At 34.1% G+C, this 26,700-nt stretch overlaps 1 protein-coding gene across 3 annotated transcripts in view; it reads right to left on the bottom strand.

Moving 5' to 3' along the window:
- The window catches only part of LOC128881593 (ankyrin repeat and fibronectin type-III domain-containing protein 1), a 205,701-nt gene that overhangs the window by 137,178 nt on the left and 41,823 nt on the right, over positions 1 to 26,700 (bottom strand). For all 3 annotated transcript variants that reach the window (XM_054132805.1, XM_054132804.1, XM_054132806.1), the window contains one exon: positions 18,695 to 18,831. In XM_054132805.1, the coding sequence (XP_053988780.1) occupies positions 18,695 to 18,807 (113 nt within the window). In that variant the 5' untranslated portion in view covers positions 18,808 to 18,831. The remainder of the gene's footprint in view (positions 1 to 18,694; positions 18,832 to 26,700) is intronic.

The raw sequence follows: 26,700 nt of genomic DNA, 5'->3' as shown, positions 1-26,700 counted from the left end.
CGTTGCTCGTAAATTCGCGTTGAAAAGACGGAGAGAATTTTATTCACAACATTCAACGGGATTTAACGTATTTACTGCGGCGAAGCTATCCTTCGATTCTGTCCTCACGCATCGAAACGAAGCCAATAAATCTGCATATTACGAAAACACGTCAACTGCTGAATAGGACGCCGCGATAAACGTCAATCTTCGATAAATGATCAAAGTGAAATAATTTGGGGCAGAATGTAGCTGTAGAAGACGCAAACCAAAGCAAATACTTGCTCGATTGCGTTTGACGAAGCTCTAAGAGATTTAAATATTCAAATTACTTTGAAATTTCATTTTCAAAATCAAAATGACCAGTCACCGATATTCACTAGTGTCACAATTGTTATGATCACCGTAATCACAAACATTGAAATTGCCAAAATCATCATGATCATTACCATTGTTACAATTATCACAATCAGCACTATCGCTGCAGTCGTTACAAGCATTATTATTGATATTATCAATACAATTAGCATTGCACTTATTACAATCATAAATCATCACTTATTTAACACGAATGTTTGTAAATTTCTATAAAAAAAAAAAAAAATAAGTATATGTAGTCCTAGAATATTCGAGAACGGTACAAACTTATCATCAATGATTAATAAAATTGTTAGATAATAGAGTTATACTCTTCTCTATGCAGCTATGAAGAATGATACCACGTTGTGATGTATGAAATATTATAAGGTGACCGTTCCATAACAGAAATTAAACAAACTGTGATAAAATAAAATGGACACACGACCTCTGTATAACAATTAAGAATTATAAAATTAATGCGCTAGTAAGAACAAAAGAGGGATTAAATCAAATTATGAATTATTCCACCGTTGTGTATCAATAATCAATTTAATAATTTAAGTATTCATATGTTTCGTGAATATTTCAAAAACTAATCTCTTATAATAATAGCTTTTTTATAACGATATTCTTAATATTTTATTTTATTTTATTTTATTTTATTTTTAAATACAGAAATTTATACTTTAAACGTCGAAAAAATCGTATAAAAATTCCAAATATTCTAAAACTTGCACAAGTTTTCGTTTGCTCTAAAGATTACTCTTTAATGATTAGTTGGAAGTAATTATTTTAACTTTATTGGTGTTGTAGAACATGCTTCATCGAATAATAACAATTTCAACATACTTGTGTTTATGACATTATATATATTAATGCTTGCCTGTTTACCTAGCTCCAACTACAATCTAGCGCCGCAAGAGGTAATTCAATAATATCCCACCACCAGTACAGTTTATCAACGCCGGTATAAGTAGATTCAGCGATTAATGGTCCGCCATGCTGGTCAAGTCATATCCAATTGCACGCCCTCCCCACAGAATATTCAACTCGATTCTCTCAAAAACAAAGCTTTCATGGAGAAATTTGATTTTCTAATTTCGAATTATTTGCATATACGGTGCCATATCCTGTTCAATTGTCATACGAATTTTGCCGAACATCGTATGAAAGTCGAGGTTTTCGTATCCATTATCGCATCGATTGCTTTCATTAAATGTACACAAATAAATAAATCAAATCTATTCGTTTTTTTATTAATACATTTCTCCGGAAAAACACTTTTCTTATAAATATAAAATTGCCAACCTATTTAAAACCGTTCCAATTAATCTCATTAACTTTTTCGTGTACGGTTGGAGTTGATATAATCTGTCCAAACTCATTTCATCCCTTGGTTATACTAATAAATAATTAACACTATCAGGCGATTTTTCCTGGAAGTTCTACGGAGCATACTACTGCCAGGGTCGCGCTTGTAGTTTACGCGCCCCGTCCAAATATTATAGATGACATTTTTAAATTCGTCGAATTAACTTTTCGAAAATATCTCTTTATAAATAATGACAAAACGACACTTTTTTATATTTTCAATTTATTCATCTGACGTTTAGTTTAAAAAATAAAAATTGAAAACTTAGAAGTTCTTTTTAACGGTGAAAATGAAAAGCATCTTTAGCTGGCAGTTACTCATTTGCAACTGAATATTTATAAACAGTAATGGACTTTCGACTTTTTGATGAATTGGTAGGTATCGCTGGATTCTACTACGTATTTGTACAAAATTTTGGAAGATTCTCGATGACATTCAACCGAATTACAGCGATTTATATTTTAAAATATAATTTAACTTTTTCCCGAAATTCAATTATATTTTAAAATATAAATCGCTGTAACTTGGGCGAATGTCATAGACAATTTACGAAATTTTGCACAGACACATTACTGTTTATAAATATTCAATTGCAAATGAGTAACTACCAGCTAACGATGCTTTTCATTTTCACCGTTAAAAAGTATCGAGCGAAGTTTGCGTTCGAAACAACTTTCAGCGAGACAATTCTTCCTTAATGTTCGAAGAAGTTTTTCAGAAATTTGCAAATCGATTCGTACACAATTGACTGAAATAGAGTGTCAGACTTTTAAGATAGACTTTTAAGTTTAAAATTTTTATTTTTGAAACTAAACGTCGTATGAATAAACTGTAAAGATAAACAAAATTCATCTTGTCGTTCTCTGTAAGCAAATATTTTTAAAACATTCATTCGGCGAATTTAAGCCAAGCTGTCTGAGCCTACTACTCGAGGGCATGTATACGCTCTTCCCGGTCAAAGGGTTAATTATTATAATTGAAAACACCACTCATCGGTGCAGTTTATTTTTTCCAACTCACGGGACGTAGTAGCCTATCGGGAAGAGCACACGAATCTCTTACACGTGTGACAAAACTTTTTTACCCTCGCGCGATTTTAATGTCCTTTATCTACTATGGCATAATTCAACCCAATGACGTAATTTATTATCCCAGGAAATGAATGCTACGGAACTATGAATATTCATCGAAATTACGATCGAGCCAGCCTTTATTCATTATTCACGCTGTCGTCGTGATCGTCGTTATATGTCAAGCGGAAAACCGTTTATGCCAAATAATTTCAATCTTTTGGCAGAGCCGAACGCGTCTTTTAAGGGTAAAGGTAAACGAAGGACAGTTGCACTTGAAAAATTGTTCGCAATCAACCGATAGGAGAAAGTTCCATTATCGGTCACAAAATGTTGGGCGTGGATTTATTGCCCATCGATCGATATTTCTCATTCATTGCTACATAGTTACATTGCATAACGTGTAATAGAACTTTCGGTTTACGAAGTAAGATAGGGAGGAAGAGAAGCGAAATTATGGTATGGTATGGTTCAAGGAGCGAATAGACGTAAGTAAGCAAATAGACGTCCTAGTATTCGAAAAGTACTGTAAGACAATTTGTTTTCTATCGAAGTTGATTTTAGGTGACCTCAAATGACCTTCATAGTAGGTCATTGTATTCGTCTTGAAACACTCTATCAGGCTGTAAGTAAGAAACCATACCACCTGATTTGAAAAAACAGAATTGATCATCACATCTCCTCGACACCTCTACCTACAGAAAAATTGGTAATACCAGATTACGAACCCCTCGATACCAAGTAAGTTTGGTCTAATGCATTTTCTTCTATCATTAAAAACAAACGAGTTAGTTAGGTGACCTGTTTAAAATGCCCCACCCTGTATATCAGACTGTACGCGTATAAGCGGTTCATAAATTTCGCTCACAGATTTCAACATGATTGTTGCAAATTCAACGATGAATAGAGCATACGATCCAGTCGCCAGTATATCTCGAAAATATGCATAATCTTGTGAAACGGCGTCCTTCCTGATTGCTTATTTCTTTGGTAAATAGCCGTCCAATTTGCATGCCACGCCGGGAGCTTGTAGCAAAGTTGACGCAACTTCTCGACCCCATAATTACGTGCGCTAAGGTTATATGTAATCGAACCGACGAACTTCGGTCCAAGTATGAACATGGCCTTACTACGTCGTTATTTATTTCATCGCGGCTGAAGTTAGGAAGAACACGAACATTGATTGAATCGCGCCATTAGTGAAATCTAAGACGCTCTAAGTAACGTTCACCGTTAGTTTTAAATTTCCTTCGAGTATGAATATTTCCAGCCATGTCTAGTTTAAAATTGTATATAAAGAGTTTTTCAGAAAAGGGAATAACACTTTGTTTTTACATAGAAACACAACCGCACCGTGGAACAAATTTGGTATTTTTTTTATTTAAAATAAAAATAATTCCATTTCGTAAAAGACTTTTTACATGGTACTCGATACTGCATAGATTTGAGTGTTTTCGAAACTGTACCTTTAGAATAGTAACTGAATCATGATAACGATTGTAGCATGACAGATTGTCTTCCTGATATTGATAATTGAATTACAGATGTTCGTACAAATACTTATTTTAGATATAAATATGGGGAATGTATGGATTTACATGCAGGATACATACAAGTATGCGAATACATGCACTTGTGTATACGCAGAATAGGAACAAATATGCTGGATATATACGAAACCATACGTCACTACATCAAATATTCTCTGCACATTACTTCATATATGTATATTAAAATAACGTGTAATGTAGTATTATGTATATTGTATGTACCATTATCATTTAATTATGTTAAGCAGATAATATATAATATGTCATTGACATTATGTATGTTAGTGTATAATTACATTATTGTAATGAGCATGTATATAATATTGGGATATTTTACATGCATGAAAATCCGCAGACTACCGTTGACATTAAACTCCTTTTTCATTGCGTTCTAATACTCCCTGATAATAGTCTTTTAATAAAGTAAAAATCATAGTTATTCTACGCAAGAGTGTTTGTGCACGCTTTTCGTTAGCAGTGTTATAGAACGGAAACTGTGGCAGTAAAAATCAAGCTTCACTGTCATTAAGTATCGATAGCCACGCTACATCAGAAATGGACAAAATAATTCCTTCAAATAATAAGTAAGAAATTACGTTTAACGATTTATTTATTTATTATTTGTTCTTTATGTAAACTTTATTTTTGTCGAATTATTTCAAGATCATTATCTGTTTCTACTAGAAAACCATCATTTCTGTTGTTCTGCATCTTATAGCGGATGAAAAATACATTTGACGATGCTTGGACCATGACCTTCAGATTGAACGTCATTCAGGGGGGTGACCTTGACAACATATGTCAAGGTCAAGGTCATCGGAGCTGCCTCTTCTAAACGTAAGGTTTACCGCTCTATCAGAATGTGTATAATAAACTATATCATTCTATTTAAAAACAACAGAGTCGATCTCCGTAGTATCTCCTCTACGCTCCTACCGATAAAAAAGTTATTGGCACCTCGTTACGTGCTCCTCGAAATCAAGCAACTCTTGTTCGACATTGTTTCTTCTATCGCTAAAAGTAAGCGATTTATTCGAGTCGTCTGTTATAAGTGCCTCGCCCTGTGTACGTAACATGTAAAAGTTGCAAATACGTCCATTTCGAAAAGATTATGGTATACCTTGTCTATTTTTTTTCTTCAATTTTCTGTAGAATCAAATACAATATTTTCTGCAGTTTAATATACCTGGTGCTCTCGAAGTGAAAGCATCCAATCTCCGATATTTACGAGGCGCAATATTCTCACGCTTCGTTCGTGAAATAACGAAAGTACGTCTCACGGAAAATTTCTTAACGTGGATTGGACGTCACGAAGTAATATTTACGATCTCCAAGGGAGCCAACGGAGTGTCAAGAAGCGAAAAGTTTTTTAATCGTTTCTAATAGATCAACGTCATCGCTTCATTCTTATGATCATCTCCATGGTAACAGGATACGAAAGAGTTTGCGTTCTTTTCTCAAATTTATGACTCCACGAAGAACTCCATCGAGGACCTCCTTCTTCCGATACGGCCACAGTTTCCGTTCTATAGCACTGCTAACGAAAAGCGTGCACAAACACTCTTGCGTAGAATAACTATGATTTTTACTTTATTAAAAGACTATTATCAGGGAGTATTGGAACGCAATGAAAAAGGAGGAAGCGTGGTAGTCTCCTACGACCAACATAGATGGCGAATATCAATTTTTTATCTTTAATCTCGTGATCTTTAATTTTTTTAATCAAACGATGAATATTTTTGTATATAATACTAAAGTGTACAAAGACTTTCAATACTCCGCGAAGAGAATAAACTATAAGTAACTAACTAACTACAAAGACTTTCAAGGTCATACAAAGTCAGAAAAAATATTTAAAAGAAATATAAACAGAAATATTTCGAATACTTCGTTCATTTCTGATATAGTTTATCTTAAACGAAATTTCAATTTATTCACACAAAATTAACTCGGTGTGTGAAATGCGCGTGACGCGAATTGAGGGGGGAGATAGGGTTAGATGACTCAAAAAATCAATTTTTGTGTACGTTCATTTGTGTTTCGTTAAAAACCGTAATCGCAAAACCGTTTTTGGAAAACTCTTTTATCGCAGCGAGAAGCATGCAAAAGTATCCTGTCATATGGAAAAAAAGTCCACTGATATGGAGATGCAACGCGAGGAAGAAAGTAGGTTACGGAAAAGGAATATTTCATCTCGAGGATTGAGCTCACTATATTTCCGGTGGTCGTTTATATTGACGTTACTCGAGGCGAAAATAATCCCGAAGTCTGGCAATTCGAGGGTTGAAAATGACTGGGTGAAAATGAATTCGACGCCCGCTGACGCTGTGGAAAAAAATTACCAGTACAGGCGAGATCAGATATCATCAATCAGAGTCTTTATCTTAATCGGCAACACCTGTTGTATCGTTTAAGAAGAACGAAACTCCCTAAGAAATTTCTTCGAGAGTAACCTATCGTCCATCAACTGTATTTGCTATATCGGTTTTTTTTTTATTCTTTATTTAAGCCTCTAGTGAACTCTAATAGTGAAAATTATATAGCGTTATACAGGTTTGTACATGATACAATTTATCGTATATCAGAGGGTTAACACAAAGTACTTGGTCTTATTTGTACATTAAAATAATATAAAATGAATAAATTTGTTCTGAAACAAGCGAATGAATTAGGTCTAATTATTAGCAGTTACGTATGTGTTAGATTGGAATTTGGTCACAGTTGATTTTCTTTGTAAATAAATTTTAAAAAACTAAAAATACGATAGTATATTGAAATATGACAGAGCAAATATTTACTTGATTCAAGTGATCATAAAATAAAACTTATGTCAAATGTATTAAGCAATATAGTAACAGTCTCAGAGATTGCATCGGGTGTAAGGCTTTTAAGTAGTACCTTAAGAAACGAAATTGCAAGATAATACAAGAAAAATTGTGAGATGATAGCATCATAAATCCATGGGAAGGATTTCTATCTGCGAGACGCTCTTTTAGCTGTGACATCCTGCGACAATGGCAATCAGGGCTAGCCGGCTTTGGCGATAATCTTGAGGAAATGTCAAATGGCAGCAATTCGTTTCTCGGTATACCTGGGACAATCTACGTTTCCCAGGGAAAGAAACTTCTAGAATTACAAGCCGTCAAGAATAATTGCGTTAACTACATACATTTCAAGACGTGCCTTTGTGAAGTAGAACACTATAGCACGAATGACACTTCTGTTCGAAGGAAAACCTCGGAAGAGCCTCCAATTACTCAACCAAGTCGAAGGAAACTTAACATTGGGAGCAAAAAATCTGAAGAATATTTTTAAAATCGGAGTTAAAAATATCATACATTAAAAATCGTCAAAATTAATTCCAGAACACGGTACGCAGAAGGTCATTTTAATTAAAAAAAAAGAGAACCAAATACTATAGTCTTTATTGCAAATAGTTTAATTAATCAGTTTTCGATTAAGTTAATATCAAAGTCTATTGAAAGAAAAACAAATTAATATTAATGGTGTAGCAAATATAATTTCACAAACTAATTAAATAGTACTGCAGGTACTATTATCATAAATATTCCATTTATCCAAATTTTACTTTCAGAAAATTATACCAACATGTTTTACGAATTTCTACGATTTTTTGTTTTACAGCAAGCTATGTGCAATTTAGACTGAGTTGAATATCATTTATTTCTTAATGCAACGGATTTTACAAGCATTTAACGTTTAATTTAGCTAGAGGCTTTTTGTAAATAATTGTTTTTTTATTTGAAGAGTAAAAAGATTAATCGAATTGAAATAAACATTTTTTGTCTGTATATCTCGACGGCAGAAATGCTCTTTTTTCACGAGGAAGCGTTTTCCAAACAGTTTGGACACCACTTCTGTATACTGTCGAGAATATTCGATTACTCTAGCTGTACTAACATTTCGTCAACTGAATAATATTCATAAAATCCGGTGGAAGAATTAACGTTTCTCGCTCCTGTATGACGCAAGGGAAATTCACCGTCGTAATTTTGTCGATTTATTCAAAGCACTTTCCGTATAATTTATTCAAATTGTCGAAGTTAAATACTTGCACAACGTAGCAAATGGAAAATTTACCATTTCCGTACTAAGTCAATAAAGGAGGTAATTAAATTAACGATATCTTGGATGTTCTAGACGGTATGCAAATTGTTACTAAACTTTAATTTATCTTTATGATAGAGAGCCGTTCCAATTTTGAACGAATTTCTCATTAATTACAATATATTATTTGTATTCTTTATTAAACTATTCTGATTAGACAAAATTATTGAAAACTATGTTGAATCAATAATCGTAGAGAAGTAAATTTTATATCTAAATTAATTTCAGTGGTAATCCACAAAATTTTGTATGCAATTTAATTACTGATTTTTTTTTTACTATAGTTGATAATGATACATATTTAGTAAATTCCTTTGTACCCCAGAAGACACAATGTCTAAAGTCGAATCATTTATGGATCATTGCACGCCAATTTGATCACTTTTTGTGCTTATTAACAGGGATTTTGATGAGATTAAAATATGATATAGTGCATGCCAAATTAGTAAGTTTAATAAAGAAAAACAATGAAAAAAATATATATATATATTTGTTCCTAGAATATCAGATAGGGTTACCCCGGAAATGAAATATATCATTTATTGATATTCCAGAAACCAGAAATTGTAGTTTCATATAATAAAGAATACAATAAAATTGTCGGAATAATATTTTAGAAAATATCAATGGAAATACCACCCGAGAACATCAATCAGGGATTCCCCGGAAATGAAATATCATTTATTGATATTCCGAGTGGTCACAACAAAATAAATTCATGATCATTTATACAAAAATATTGCTTAGAAGAAAATCAACTCACCACTAAATTTCTTCACAATATAAGTCGAGAGAAACGCTGGTCTCGATTATGTGCGTTGTTCGAATCGCCCTGTGGTTGAAGGAAAGCACACACACGTGAAAGAATTATAATTTACGTAATCAAAAGCGAAATTACTATTTACAAAAGGGAAAAAGAAAATCTAAATCTAAAATGCTTTAAATAAATTAAAATAAAATTATTTTAACGCGGAATAAGAGTCCTTGCCTATCACTCACTTTTCACAAAATGAATTTACTTTAATACGGCAACTCCGCTCTAAACTATTCGCTCGGACTACTATCACGCTCGCGCGACTGTACGATGAGAAGTGAGAAGGCTCGTGCCTTCTTCGACCACGTAAACTCGATGGAACGTTCTAGAAGCTTTGGAGACAAAGGATCTTAGAACCACGTGATCGTCGCCAGTTTATAGAAAAAATCTTCAAGATTTCGCGACTCGGTACACGCAAGAATTTGGTGTTTACAAGTTGTACCGCGTCCCGCGCCTCGCGCCCACCAAACCGCTCGATTCGTCCTAGCGACAACGTGCGCGCGGACGAATCGCGCTGCTATTCGAGTTACGGCTTCGGTATTCGGAGCGTACATGGAGAAGAAATAACAAAATAAAGGTTTAACCTAAATACGCGATATTTACATGTCCTTCTTCCAATGATATCTGTAACCGTGATATTTGAACGCGATGGTAATATTCGGTGTGCTTATCTTTCCAACAATTATACATGTATACGCCACTGTTACATTACATGATTTAACGCCTTTCATTCGTAACAAGCAACGCATTTAACATATTTACAATACTAAATCTATTAAAATATTAACAAATTGAACATATTTACAAAACTTTATACAAGGTGCGGCACTGCCAGCAGGGTGAAAATGGCGTGACGACGTTGATTTCAAGGAAGGAATGTGTAACTTTATTCAAAAATGAATTTAATGAACTACCGTCAAAGGCTAGGTTTGTGTTCGATTAGAACGAATTCGGGATGGTAAACCATCTCGAACACATTCCTGCCGACGAGATCAAGAAAAATAAAAATGAAAATATCGGCACGTAACATATAAAGGATATGAGCGTATTTCTTAAAGCTTCCTCCGCAAAGTAAGGTTACATCTAAAGTAGGTATTTTATAATTAACATTATAACGAGCCATTAACAGTCGCGGTGCAACCCACTTCACGTAACCAACCCACGCTTGGCTGACCGTACTATTCTCACGCTAGATTATTCAAATGCAGTCCACAAAGGAAATCAGTAGGTTTCGTAACAGTTTCAATGGAGTTCCATTTATATGTAATTCTGAGAGAGTCTTTCAGAAGTAGAAATTTCGATTTCAAGAAACAGCGTCTGCTATATTGTATTTATAATGCGCAATAATTAATTTACTATTTTGCTATGGTTCACTAATATAATATAATTTAATTAGTATCATCAATATAGACTCATAATTTAATTGGTATCATCAATATAAACACATAATGTTTATGCAAACATACAAAAATCGAAAACGATTAATATAACTTTATACGAGAAATGAAGATACAATACTTATAAAACAAAAACCAACCAAATAATAATAATAATACTTTATCCATCAGGCAGATTCTCATAAACACTTTTACTATTTTGTATATTCCTCTATATCCGATACTGTTTTGTCCTTTTAGATGAAGTGCAAAAATCGGAAACGATTAATATAACAAAAGCTATTAGATAACGTGAAGTACAGAGTTAATATCTATAGTAAGATCAAGTATAGTATAGTATATCTACAAGTAAGTAATGTGTAGTAAAAGCTATTAGAGGAATATGAAAGCGTAAGTTCAATAAAAAATAGAAACGTTATATGTTCTGTACTGTAAGCCTTCGAAATATAATGTAACCTCGTAATTAAGATGGTAACAGTTCGTTTTATTTTTCACTTACAAATCCCTCGTGGATTTGTATACATACATCTTGAAGTGCCGCGAGAAATTGTGCAACGTGAATTCTAGAGTATTCGGTTGTACCGAGATATAAACCGATGCTTTTAGTGGTATCTATCCCGTGACAGATAGCTTGGAATATTCCGGAAGAAACGCAACTTTTCGTTTTCATGCATGACTGCGAAGAAGCTCTGTATTTCTGCATCGCGCAGATGTAACCTCCTTTTCCTGCATACAGCAGTCTTCTAGAAACGACCATTTTCTTCTCAGTTTCTCTTTTCCGATTATTTTCATAAGCTAAAGTCCATTCCAAGCATTTTTATCGTTTTTAACATTCCAGTCGTGTACTTACTTTGCAATATCTAAGCTGTGTAAGTATGCAATCTTTATAGGAACATTTCCGGTACTAAAAGATGTAAACCAGTCTCTAAATTTCTCCTAAACCTTTCTGTAAGATTCATTCTTCTTGTTAAAAAATGTCACGATAGATCTCTGTCGTTCCCTTTATTTTCCACCTTGCAGAAATTCAGATAAAGTAATGAATAAAAATACATAAAGTTCCGGTATTATTTGAAGTATGGCAACGCCACGAAACCTATAGTCTACTTTCTGTGGGAATATCAAGATCTGAATTACCACGAAAGTGGCATTATCGCGATAAAAGAAAATCGCAATGTCGTTTCACGGATTGGAGTCACGAGTGTCTGAATCCGTCCCTCTGGACTACCATCTTTCGACCTTTCATACAATAATGGCTAACTACGCTATCGTGTCCACATAGGAACGATCTGATTATCGATATTCGGTAGAAAACATTCAAGATAGAGTACTTTCGATGCTACGCCTTCGTAGTAAAGCTCTTCACGCGATAATGATAAAAAATGGTTCGAAAAAATACGAAAGTATTTACCAGTCTTGTGCTGCCATTTTTAAACCATATAGATGCACCATACCAACATTTTTCATATATATATAATAAAACAATAAACATTGGTTAGAAGCACAGGTCTGCACTTGCCTCCATTCTGTTTACAACTAAACTAAAAAAGAAAAGTTTTTTCTGCCAAAAACGATTGCCTAATCCCCCTAATGATAAGAGCTTGTCAAAATGAGAGGAAAATATAAAAATGGATGATTGAACTTTGATCGTGTAACAAGACAAGCATGTAGGTAATGGATTTTATTGATAACTCTAAATCCACTAATAGCAACATAAAAATCGTCTGTAAAACTTAAATAGCAGATTCAAAACAACTATCAAAGTATAACAACCGATAAAATGTTTTATTTTAGTATAGGTATATCACCAGTTACTCGTAAAAGAAGGCCATTGAATGTCTGTGCTTTCCCACTATTGCGACTATAATAGAAGCAAAGAACAGGTACATATAACGTGGCATTACTTTTCTGGGTACTACGTACATTGTTCTTGTATTTCTCAAAGATAGGTTTAAAAAATTAATTGATCAACTGCAACCTACAACAGTAACTGCTGTAATAAAATCAATCATATGAAAAAGTTTTTTTTATTATTATGTTACACGTGTTAAAAATGTATAAATTATTAAAAATCTTTATATATGTATATAACAAATATATATGCATATATAAAAGTAAACTATAGCTAAAATGTTTAAAAAATACTAAAATATGTATAATCAAGCAATTATGAATGTACATTTCAAAATGTATGTATTTTATACATTAGTAATACTTCGCTATGTCACAGTTTGCACACATAATTGCTTGTATATCTTTTGGCGTTCTTTAAATATTCTATCTATAATTATCTCTTATTACTGTTTATTGATTCTTATTTTCGATTGCATTACTCCGATCCAATTAGACGTTTTACGAAATAAAATTTCGAATTTATGTGTAAATTCAGAATGCCATCGAAAACATAAAATATATACATCTCTTTATCCATTTATAACAATTTCTATGCTCACTGAAGTATCCTGAACATTTTATACTTTTCATTCTCTTCTAACTCTGTCGAGCAAAATGTTCGTAATGGTGCGTTGAGAAATACAGTGACGTATTCGTCAAAGTTAACTTTTCGGAGCTTCTGTCATGTACGTCGATTCCTTGCGTGAAGCATTGACGTCTCAGCGTATCGAAATTCCTGACAGACTCGCGCAGAGAACGCGACTCAACCCAGCGTCGAGAATTCGACGCAGTCTGCAAAAGCAGAGCGTTTCAAGAATCGGATGGAAATCGTTCGTCGTTTCTCGGCGTTGATTAGATTTCGAAGTTTAGATTAACGCGTGTGCATGCACCGCTGACGTGTGTTCCACGTTAGCAGAAATTTCCGACCGAGAGAAATGCGACGCTTGGTGCTACTCCAGTTATTTGTAGAACGAAACACTTAATCCACTGCCTGATTAACGGAATGAAAACTCCAACTCTACCGTTACGCAATGGATCATTCGCGATGGATAATTAATGATGTTGATCAACAATATTCGTAATTCCGTGATATCATTGTCGTCTACTACGTAGATTGTATTTGCGACCTATTAACATCTAAATTGCTTGGCACACTCAGAAAAATTTTATATTATTTGGATCGCTGCAATGTGTTATTTTAGCAGGAGAGCTTTACAAGATTAGACCATTCACTGCCAACTACGAATGTCTCGTAGCTCAAATTGATTGTAATTACTCAAGGGTTAAGTGTACAATCCTTTAAGTCACGAATTATTGCAGAAGAAGATCGTAAATTTTCCTTCTAAAACAACAAATTTAATATCACTTTTTATTATCAAAATAATAACCTAGATTACACATCTGTATTAAATCTTGGCGCCCAAGGCAGAATGCTTTTAATTTACCTGGCAGTGAATGGGTTAATCGCAACCTAGTGAAAGATGTTACGATCTTTTCTTCCAACCCCAACAATTGATAGAATTATTTTAGATTAGTTTGTGAGGAATGTTACGATTACAGAAATGATCGAAACCAGTACAACTTGGGCAACTTTCTCTTACATATTTTGATAATTAACACGTCATAGCTGAACTCTATATTCAAATTAATAACACGAATAAATTTTTCTAGTATGTTTTTTTGCCATTTTCCGCTTTTCTGCGGGTGAATTCATTTAATTAAGTAAAATTAGAGAGTCCTCACGCATCCGTCTGTGTACAAGAATTCATGAATATTCACGATGCTCGGGCCAGGAATTATTAATGTCATCAGCGAACAGAAAATGTCGGCTACCTGCGTTGTTTGCTAATTTTATAAGTAGAACGCAGTGCGTCGCGAATACGAATAAAAAATTCCAAAATTCGAATGATGCTATTCAAACTAAATCATCGTTTCGTTCGTGAAATGAATTACTCTTCGGGTTAATGTTCAGAGCTGCTAAAATTATAACGAAATTCCCGAAGCGAATGATAAATCCGTTTTGTGCTTGAAAGACTTCAAAATGAAATTGGCAGTTAGCTATGCATGCAAAATAGCAGCGATACCAAAAAATCCAGTACGTAATGATATATTTTTCATTAAAAACAAAAATGTTTTTAACGAAGTACAGAAACTTCCTTTGGAATAAGATTAGACAGGATTCTAGAAAAATTAAATATATCACGTCCACAAATCGATCTAGAATCGATACAGCTGCCATCTCAAACAATATTTAACCTAAATAAAGAGAGAAACCAAATAAATTCAACAGTAGTTATACAAATCCATACTAATGTTAACCAGACGTACAAAAACTTTTGCAAACCCTTTTTTTGCCAGTAAATGGTTACAGTAATTATTTTCGTAATTAGGTATAAATATGAGAATTCTAAACGTCATCTTCGGAAGAATTGTGATACCAATAAACTTAAAGTACAAAACAGTATCGTTTTAGCTTTGAATCTCTCAGTCTCTTCTAAGAATGCATTTTCAGGTTTTTCGGTGATAAGTGATACATGATTATTTTTCTTTTATGGAGTTTATATTGCACTTTTTGGATTGTTGAGTTTCTGTTACAGGGGTTGCAGATTTTTTTAAGGATGTTTTCGTTATCTCCACTAATTTGATAAAGAGTATTTGTATCGCGAGCATATTCGTTTCTATCTAAATTTTTTACTTCTCTACGTCAATTCCATTTTTTGTTTAGCGCGTACGCACTACATATTCATCGAATGGGATTGACAGTACTGCCACAAACACCGCGCACGCGAAATTCTACACCTACTCGCTCATCGTCGCCCACGCGCATTGTCAGAATACCCGGATACTCACTCTCGCGCGTTGCGTTGAAATTTCTACGGCGCTATTTTGCGCGAAATTTAATTAATTCCACGCCAGATATCGCCCTTTGGCTCGCGAACTTCGACGTTAAAGTGTTTTAAAGTGTTTTAAAGTGTGTTAAAGTGTTCATCCACGCCGCTAGGATGTATCGCGTACAGGTGATTCAGGAGGGTGAAGCAACGGGCAGTCGAGGAAAACCGAACCTGAAGTTCATGGACTCGTTAGGGGTTCCTGTTGAAGTTACCACCGCCCAGTGTACAAGCAACATGGTTGGAAGATACACAATTTATTGGAATTGAAAGGTCACGTTGTTGAACTTAAATCGCTCAATTACTATTGATATCGTCGACGAGTTGTTGGTAATTACCAGATCGCGGATATTTATGCATTTAAGACATATGTACACTGGTCCTTATTTAAATGATTTTTAAAATTTACGTCACGCATCCTTTAAATACTTTACAAATACATGCCACAAAATTCCTGCATAATTTAAGCTCCCAATTTTAACATTAACACATGCCCCAAATCTTCGAAAGTTGTAAATGGAAAATAGATGAATTTTTGTTCGATCGGTTACTTCTTTTTCTTTAACTATAATAAAAATTATTGAATAAAAATGATCATCAGTTCAGTAAATAGGAAGCTACTTGTGCTAAAGCTTTTTCAATCAGTTACCTTTTATTTTACAACTCCTGTAAAAATTGACGAAATAATTTGAAATTTGCCAGAGTTGTTACTTATAATAATAGGAAGAAGCCCTGAAAATTTTTCATTTTTATCTCAATTATTTCCTTATATACCAGTCCAGTAAATATGAAGCTATTTTCTCTAATTAAAATATTTTTGTAATACTACCTTAAATATTTCATAAATATAGATTGTTGTTGGAAGAAGAATTTTGTACAATCCACTTTATGCTATACCAAATTGTTTCGGTAAATTAATATTTACGAAATGTGTTAGAAACGGCTGCACCTTATAACAATGTATTTATTCAAAAGTGAAGCTCTCTCGCCACTGCTATAGTGTCGCGTTCAGATTACCCTTTCCGATGAAAAATTGCTACTTTCGCCGGAGACATTCTCAAGAGAATAATAACGATGAAAAACGGAAATTCCGACCTTGTGGAACAGCATCGCATCACAAAGTCGCTACAGAATTACCAAAGCTGTTCTCAAGAAACGGATAACTTCCCAAACGTGGCGAAACATTTCCTGTTCCATCGGGCAGAATTTCTCTACAAAACGAGAACACGTTAAATTTTCTCGGCTACTCGTATTCGCGAATTTCACAGAAAAGTTTCTTCTACCTCGGTTGATGTATTCATTCGTCGCCTCTCAAGAAAGCGACTCTGATTTCTGCCCTTAGATCCTTACTGGTTTCTCCGAATGATTTCACAAACTCGTGAGTTTGATTGAGTTCCACCATCCAACTCGCTCGACAAGTTGCATAGGTAAACAACAATACGTTAACTTAAGGTACCACTACGGTGGAGGCCAAATTGTCTTATAAATAACTCTCCCAGAAATATTCTTTGAAAGCAGACGACTCTACGACGAAGAAGATTTTCTTCAAAGAAGAGTTTACTAATTTCTGCAAAGTACAATACCTCTTAATTCTGATTTTTCGTATTTTGTTAATTTCACAAATTATGTAAACTAGTAATTGTTATATCGACTATATCTATTCTAGAGATTCCCGAGAATATGTAGAATATCATTGATTACAAAAAAAGATGTTAATAAACAACAATTTCACATAAAAGTTTTTTGAGAAATTGATTGGTGTACGAATACATTCTACACACACTGTATATTAAGTTTCACCAGAGAATCAACATGTTTTAAATATAAGATGTATACTTTGCATAAAAATGTTTGTCTCATAAATAATAGACGTTGCTCCTATATGTTGTTTAACGAAATATTGTTCACTATGATCGAAGAAGCGAAAAACAATTTCTATAGACGATTCTAGATTTTAACCAAAATTGACGGCCTAACTAATTCTTAAAAAGATTATTCTTTTATTTTTTTAAACTAGAGTTTCTACTTTAGAGAAAAACTTCTTCCAAATTTCTTCCAAGTTTCAATCCAAATTTGGAATGCTCTTTTTTAGAGCTTTATTTTCTAGGTTATTACGTTCCTTGTAAATAAATTGCATTATTTTGTGTCATATCAACGTCTCATGAGCTACACATCACATGATTAAAGTAAATTTTTCAAGGGGAAACTTCTAAAAAGCGCGCTGACGTCATATTTCATCATGAAAGGGAAAGAGAACAATTTTGTTTCAAAGTTAAAATGTTATTAAATAAAATGGTAAAACTCCCATATATCTATTTTACTTTTTACTGAAAAAATTCTGAAAAATATCCTAATAAAAATAATACATATGTTAAGAATCTCGTGAAATAGGAAATGAAAATATTCTCTAAGAATATCTAATTCCTGTAATATTCAGAAACCATTGTGTATTATAATATATAATAAAAAAGAGATAATATCTACATTATAGTTCACTGTTTATTAATCATTATCTGAGAAAGAATTTTAGTACTTCAGAAATTACACGTACAAGGTGTTTTGTTTAAATCGAAATGGTTAAATATTTCGTACGGAGATAAGGCTATCAAAACAATTTTTTGTTGAGAGAAATTAACAAACAAATTAATATTGACATTCAAACCCCAATTTAAACTTTTACATTACAATAAATGATCTTGTATGATAGATCAATGAAATTGTCTAAACAAATTCCACTTCATTATAGATAAAAAAAAAATAGGTAAAATAGGTAAATAATTCACTTAAACAAATTAATTTATTTTGTTAAGTTTCTCCTATTAGTTCACTTACAACAAAATCATTTATTCTATTTATATAATTTGCGCCTTTGAGCCAAGTAACTACTATAAATATATTTATTTAATAGATGTATTTTCTGAAGATGTTTAACCATTCTGAATGAAACAAAACATCTTGTATATGATTTAATTATATAACTTTTCAAACAAAGGTTTTTAGGCGACACCCACTGATGATAAAGCGTTAAAATAAAACGACTCAGCATAGATTACAGAAGACTAGCCTAAATTCCGTCGTTGACTTTTCTCGTATAATTTTGTTCTCTTCTACGGATCAAGTGGTACAATAAGATCTTCCTAAGAATCAACCATTTCCCTCGCAGTCTCTCTAGATCCACTGATTCCTATCGCAAGATATCGCTAAACGGTGGAACGAAAGAAACGAGAACCAGTGGAAGGCGCTCACCTTTTCTCTTTCCGCTGTTGCTTCTTCTTCTTGAAGGCTTTCTTCACCCTCAGAAGCAAAAAAGCGGCGCGATCGATGGTCAGGCCTGGTAAAGCCTTGTCGCCGCTCGACATCCTGCGACCTAGTCCTCCCAACACCTGCAACAGACCAGAAGGGAGACCTTTATTAACTGTGTCATACGACCACGAAACAACATTACGGAAGAAGGACACTTCACACTTGTGGGAAGGGTGGAGTAGATTTGTTTGTTGATCAAGACTTTTACATGCGTAACAGTTTACACGAATGTAAGTAATTTATAATTATGAACAGAGATGGGCAAAACCCTAGGCTTCGAATAAATCTGAAGTTTGCCGATGTGTTTGTCTCGTTTCCTCTTTTGAATATTTTCCAGAGAAAGAAACGAGACAAACATATCGACAAACTGCAAATTTATTCGAAGCCTAGGGTTTTGCCCATCTCTGTTCATAATTATAAATTACTTACATTCGTGTAAACTGTTACGCATGTAAAAGTCTTGATCAACATTTGCCCATCTCTAATTATGAATTTATATCAATTTTGCCCTGTTTTGACGTCGGTTGTCAGTAACGCGTTATGTAACGTAATCTCCTTTTTATAATGTCTCTCAGTTGTTAATCTTTGGGAATTACAATAATCATCGACATTAATATAGGTACGTAGTAGAATATAATAGGTTGTCCCATAAGTTCCCGGACACTTGCTACCAATAAATAATTTCATAATAACATTATAATCAAACAATAATTGTTCTTCAGAATAAATGCCATCGCTTCTGATAGTTTTCATCCATATACCAAACATGAACCGATTTGGTTCAAATGTCATAAAGAATTTTAATGTCAAAAATTCAAGCATCAAGTGTCCGGAAACTTATGGGACAACCTGGTATAGTAATAAAATGAAATTTGAAACAACAATTTTTAATTTACAATGAACAATTCAGATACGTCTGTATCCTATTGACAGTTACACATACACATGTCCATTTGGTCAAAACGTCCGCAATATTCGATAAATGTACTACCCTTTAAATTTAGAATTCATTATTTATTTTCGGAATCGATTGCTCTTACTGGTTAAGCATAGAACATTTACTTTAAAAAATCGTCAATTATTTTTGGTAATTATCTGTATTATCACTAGTCGAGTACAGTATTGGATTTATAATAAAAGCGAATTTTGTTTGTGAAGCGACGTAGCTGGAGAATTCCTCTCGTGTAAAATTAATATAGGAAAATGGCTGCCACCCACGGCAATCTTCGGTAATTTCTCCGCAATGTCTTAATATAATTTTCATCAGAAATTATGGCGCGTTCAAAGTAGAACGACTTTTTCCGACGTAACGAGTCTGAAATCAGCGGAGCGTACGTTCAAAGTAAAAGATTAATCGAGAATTTACAAAGCGTAAGACGAATTATGTCCTAATAAAATTTTGATGAAAGAGGATAACAGTTTCTGTAGTAAATGACGTACGAGGTAAACATCATCTTAGAATAATTCATTACATTAATTATATTGGGTTCAAAGAATTCGTTACGAGACAATGACTCTGAGTTTGGCTTCTAGTGATCCTCGTATTTTGTTTAATCTGTAAGGAATATTTATAACGGGTTTTGTACAAATATTTATTCACATTTTCGCTAAGGAAAAAGTTGTTTTAAATCACCCTCCAAACCACCCCTTTCAAATTCATGTATGTGTAGTTCCTCCTAAAAAAACTATGTTCGTGGTTTCCACGATTCCAGACGGTCTGCTTATTCGAAATGAAAAAATCAAGAAACGTTTTTATGGTCCGAATCAGATTAATTACGAAATATTGAAAATTCAAACAATGGCAACACTTTAAAGTTTGAAGTGGTTAAACCAAACCAATGGTTGATTTGTACTAAATGTTTGTTTCTTCAAGCGATTTATTTCACTTTACAACCTTTTATATTTATGGTCTATCAACAATTTAATGTATCATTTAATTGTAACGCTAAAAGGGAATTATATGTATATTTTTAGGAACGTTACAACACTGTTTAGAAATGTTGTCTCTTCAACATGAAGTTTGAAGGAAAGGAAGATTGCGAATTATTTCTACAAATTACTTCGAGCGTATATTTTCGTCTAGTAAAATTCGAACATACTACGTATCTGCATTCTATCATTTTCATCTTAGCAATTTTCAAATATTAATATAGAATATTCCTCGAGATCAAGGTGATTATTTAGTATTGGCCTCAATTACTAGCCTGATCCTAAAATAATCGCTCGTAAATTATTGTGGAAAGTTTCTGGAGAGAATTCAAGTGGATCCTCATCTGAAACGAACCCGCTATTAATTAAAATTTCTAACGTATTGATATATTGTATAGTAAAGAATAATGTTGAATTGTAGCCAACTGAGTGCACTGAAGAGGACTGTTTTCGCTCGCAGTTGAAAGTATTTCACGACGTGGAAAATAATTCCGTGACCTCGACCAGAGATCATTATTACTATTTTTATTTTTTTATACAATTCACGCGTTACCCAAGTCAACATTTTCTCGTCAATTTGCTTACGAAATTTGCTTCCATTTCCACGGAACTGGCGTTCATTGATGTTCCATCAAGCTGTCTGTTAATTACCGTGGATTTACCGTGCAGCAGAATACATTGTCAGCGCGTCAGCGAGGGGATTATCGTCGGTTACGGGTCAGAGTAATTTCGTTTCTCCTCTTTGAATTACACGGACACTTCAAACAGTTCCCAGACACATCGATTAGTTCCACAGTCAATGCTAGGACTGACAACGTTTGTAGATTCGACGCAATGTTACTTCTACGCGGACAATGCTCTTTAAGAACAGAGAATTCCTTCGCAGAATCTACCCACGTGTGGTCAATTCGAGATCGTTGGACTTGGTTTCTACAATATTTTCCAATGGAAGCTTTACAAGATATGTTTCAAAATGTATGCATTTGATTATTCAAATTTGGATTTCTTATATCAACGTACAGTGGGTGGAGAATGTATTCATACACCTATCAATTTCCCAAAAAATTTTTTGTGTGAAATTGTAGTTTCTTAACTTCTTTTTTTGTAATCAATGATATTTTACATATTCTCGGAAGTCTCTAAGTATTTGTACGATTCTTATGACGAACCATTTACAGTAGAGTTTGTAACTTAAACACATCAGTTTATTGCTCCGTGCGAATTAGAAAACATCACATTTCCAGGAAAGTACTTTTAAAAATGGTCCAATTCCTCTATTAGAGGAATTGAAGCAGATCCCACTTCGAATAATTAATAATTTAGTTAATTTAACGCTTTAAGAGTTGCAATAATTATAAAATCAAAAGGAAATCCCACGAAGGAAGTATTATATACATGTAAATTAATGTAAATTTCTTTTTTTTTTAATGAAGTTTTAACAATTAAACAGTTGTGCGAATACTTATTGCTTCAACATTTCTATCGATTAATTGTTTTTTTTTGTGTTAATTTCGTAACTTACATAAATAACTATTTGTTTTTTGTACTCTATCTATTCTAGAGATTTCCGAGAATATGTAGAATGTCATTGTTTATAAAAAATAAGTTAATAAATTACAATTTTACATAGTTTTTTTGGAAATTGATCGGTGCACGAATACTTTCTACACCCACTGTAACTTGCATGATAAAAATTCTCAGAATGATTAAATTCGTGCCGATCACCCACTCGACGAATCCTTCAGGTAAAGCTTCGATGATTCGCCTATGTTTGATGAAATTAACGTCCTGAACTGTGCCAAGCTTCATCCCATTAACGGTAAGATTCTACGAAATCTCTTGCGACATCACCGGACTGCAACACCGGCGCTTATGCGATAAAGGAAATCCCCTTCTGCCACGGCCACGGTAAACATTAGTTGTGAAAACTGACCAATCGATTCGAAATTAATCCGATTATCTAGAGTATGCCACACGGTGGATGTAACAGGGTGGTGCAATATCTCCCATGAAACATCTTTTGTTTTCCTATTAATTCCTGTGACGTGTTATAAACATCTAATTGCCATTCTACCGTTTTTCATGAGTTAATTCAGCTACAGAGAAAATGTTAAATACTTCATCCAGTAAATTACTATTCGTGCCAGTATTAAATTACATCGGAGGTATATACACCCTCTGTATATACTCTTGTATTTTTTTAATTCTTTTATCTTTCAAGTGTTACATCTCACATATATAGTAGAATAATATTTTCAATGTTCTCGATATGGAACGATATTCGTGCGATTATTTCGCTCCAGATCCAGAGAATCGCCAGTGTTAGTTTAAGGACTGCCGAAAAGGATCACGGACGTTTAGAGATTCATTCCAGGATTTGGACCCAGATCTTCTTCTCAACGACGCTATCAACGTTGCTATCGAGATTCTGCTGATTCCGTGTACATTTTCCTCCGTTGTGAGATCCGTTCCTTCTGAAATTGCTCAGGATCCCGTATAATACGTCTGTCCCCTTGACATTGACAGTTTTATGCTATCAACGTACTTATCAGTGAATTTAGCACGAAACTGTTCCTGGGACCAAATTGAATTGTATTTCTACTAAAATCTGTTGCATAAATGGTAATCTAGCGATGGATTTTCGAGGGAAAAGATTTTCACTGAAACGAATGATTCGCCATAAAGAATTTTTGTTTAGAGATGGTCACAACACTTGTCCAGATAATGCGTTCAAATAACAAATGAAACAAAATACAGACATTCTTCTCTTACGCATTCAATAAAAATTGGGATTAGAAGTATAGAATAAAATATTTCACAGTGAACGAAGAAATAGCAGATAAAACAACTTTGAGCATTAAGAAAATTCATATTTATATCATTTTTATCTTTTATATATAAGAATTTAAATGAAAAAGGAGGTCTGTGTATATTCCTGTTCAGTAAACATCCCATTTTAATCATGCGTGCTGTCATTAAAAATCAAAAAATTAAATACATTCCACGCCATTTCTACTTGATCGAAAAGCAAGCCATTATCTCTAAATTCTCTTTTAGAAAATCCTTACTGTTTGTTAATTATGGTAATTACGATAACTGAATTAAATTACTAAAATCTGCTGATTGATCTTGTCGCCACATTCAACGCACAAGTTCATTCACAGGCGCTACTTTCTGGTGAAAGTCCTTGTTTCCCTCACGGTTAGTTCTTGATTCATCCCTGGCGAACTGACCTTCGAAATAATTACCACGAAGAGTAGAGAACGATCGTTCGTGGAGCGATACAGCAACGAAGAACTCATTTTCTTGGAATGGAAATATTGCTCGATCTTTCTATTTCTGTTTACCTCGTTCGCATAATTATGCGACACGCAACTGGCCACGTCGACGAGGGTGACTCGGCTTATTCCCGAGAAATCCTATTTGTAAACACGATGAGGTTCATGACAACGGTTCATTTTGTTAAAAGGACAATGCGCTCGATCCTTCGTTGTCGATTGAATTCGCAAGAGACACTGTGCTAAGTAAAGCCATCTTGACTTCTATCTAGCGACCTTGACGAACCTTGCTGCGTATATTTTCCTGTGAGAAATTAATTCGTAATACGAACGATGTTGACCATGGTTTGTCGAATGAGTCTTTTAGTACATCAGGCAGGTCAGTTTAGTCGTTTATTAACACTTTATCTACCGGGCTATTTAGAAGCAGACTTTAATTCGAAAAAGAATTTTCTACAGTATCATATGCCAATCTAGGCTGACAATAATTTCTCTATACTGTTACTAGGTACGGTTGAAAGCCAAGTCTGTTACCAAACACTGAACATTGTTCGTAGACAACCATCACAGTAAATAAATTCGAATAACTAAGTACTGCAATTAAAAAGCCTATAAATAAGCTCCCGGTGAATAAAGTGTTAAACTGGCGAAGCTTTTTACAATTTCAACTTTTTACAATTGGCAAAGCTATTTCACTGCCACTTTCTCTATTCGTTTACATTTACATTTTCTTTCTTCATTCGACACGCGCATGCGTCTTACATGACTCCTGCATTGTTTTAATACTGTTTGCAGTATCTCTTACTTCTCATCTACAGGGGCCCGCTGGCCCCCTCCTATATTGCATAATATCCTCTAGCTCGGGTACCTCGGGGTTGCTAAGCCCGTACTGTAGCTTCAAAAAACACCGCTACAGCCCCTGAGGGCATCAGACAGGTCGTATGGATAATATTCTCCGAGTTTATGTGTATAAGGTTTTCTGATGCTACTAAACTTCAAACTTGTTATTACCATGGAGATCAGGTACACGCCGCGACAAAATGACGGGACACTCCTGAATATTTTGCGCATGTATACGAATATTATGCAATTAAAAATGAAAAATATGCAGGATGTCTACGTATCAGTTCGGACATACGCAGAGTGTGAATTCTACAACAAATTTCCAACAAATAATTACTCTTAGACATTTTCTTTGTGTCGCCTTATTCTCGAGTATTTTCACTTTTAATTTTTGTTACGTGTTTTCTACTTGACACTCTTTAAACAGCCATAACTCCACCAAATTACAGTGCAAACTTAAAACTAAGTATACCATTCGAAAGAGCGTTAAATTTCTCAACTCCCTGATAGAAAAACCAAAATTTATTACGAAGATTGAAAAATTGACGTGAAAAATTAGGTCAAACTTTACATTGTGAAAATTTCGAAAAATTTGACTTTTTCTGTATTCGTTTCTCGGTTTCAAAGACATAGTTATTTGGCGGGCGCTCTTCGAGAAAAACTTCCTCGAAGTCTCAGCTTTTGAATGGTATTGTCAACAAAAAAATGTACGGTGGTATTTTAGGGAGAAAATGACGTTTAAATGTATATATATTTGAATATATGTACTTTATAGTGTGCACGCACCCATTTCGAAGAAAAGAATAGTTTTAAAGTTAATTTTTGAGGTAGAAAAACGTGGTTAGATCTCGAATCAATAAATTGTAGATCCACATACATTTCTTATCAAATTGTATACATTAATTAAAGAGAAATGAAACTACAATGTCTATAAGAAACGAAAATATAACTACGAAGGAATATACGTATGGGCAAATCAAAGAAATAAGTTTTATACACATTGCACGTGGCAACACAAGAAGAAAAGACGAAAAAGGAACAGAGAGTATTTCATATTCTTTGGATAGGTAGTAGTCTAGCATGCCACTAATCCGTAATAAGATATAATAAGGCGCGTAATTAAATAAATAGTCTCAGAAATAAAAGATTCTGAAAAAGACCTTAATTTTAACCCCTTAAAAGTCTAATTGTCATTCGTGGAACTTTTTCGGTTGGAGCTTTGAAACCTCCAAAAGAAAAATTGATTTCGTTACCGTAGCCATGAAACTATCGCCATAACCAGGCAATCACGATAGTTAAACATTGAAACGAGCTTTTCTCGGGATGGTAACCCGAATGAAACTGGTTAATTGCGGCAAAGTTTCTGGAGGGCGGATACGAAGCCGAAGGAAACACGCGCGTAACGTCAGTTTCCACACGCCCTATCTCTCCCATCCGTCTGTTAACATACGTGTTCCTGTATTAAATTACCAAATATTAACTTTAAGTGCACTCGATAGTTTCCGTTTCCCGGTTGTGCTCGTCGAGAAGGGATTGGTTCAAAGTTGATCGTCCTGTTAGCTCCAAGGCGGACTCATGCTTCGGATCGATAACAGATAGTGATTAATGCCCGCCCAATATTGTGGCTCGTGTCGTTTAATTAACCCTGCTGTCAAAGCTCTCGCTAAATAACATTAACCTGTAGACTAAGAGACACGGTGTCCCAGAGCTGGCGACTGTAACGCGTCTCTAATGCCGCGTAATTGCAACAGCATTTTGTGACCTGAAATTTGGAGCTCAACTGGCTTTTATTCGATATTAATTGCTGCTAATAGCACCTGCGCGCTTCGAGGTACGAAACGATTCGTAGTATGGTTAAAACGAGACTGATATTGTCACGTGGAAAAATGTCGAAACTAT

The sequence above is a fragment of the Hylaeus volcanicus genome, chromosome 8, assembly GCF_026283585.1.
Source record: "Hylaeus volcanicus isolate JK05 chromosome 8, UHH_iyHylVolc1.0_haploid, whole genome shotgun sequence".
NCBI lineage: Eukaryota > Metazoa > Arthropoda > Insecta > Hymenoptera > Colletidae > Hylaeus > Hylaeus volcanicus.
The sequence above is the reverse complement of the archived record's forward strand: the minus strand, read 5'-3'. Positions and strand labels throughout refer to the sequence as shown.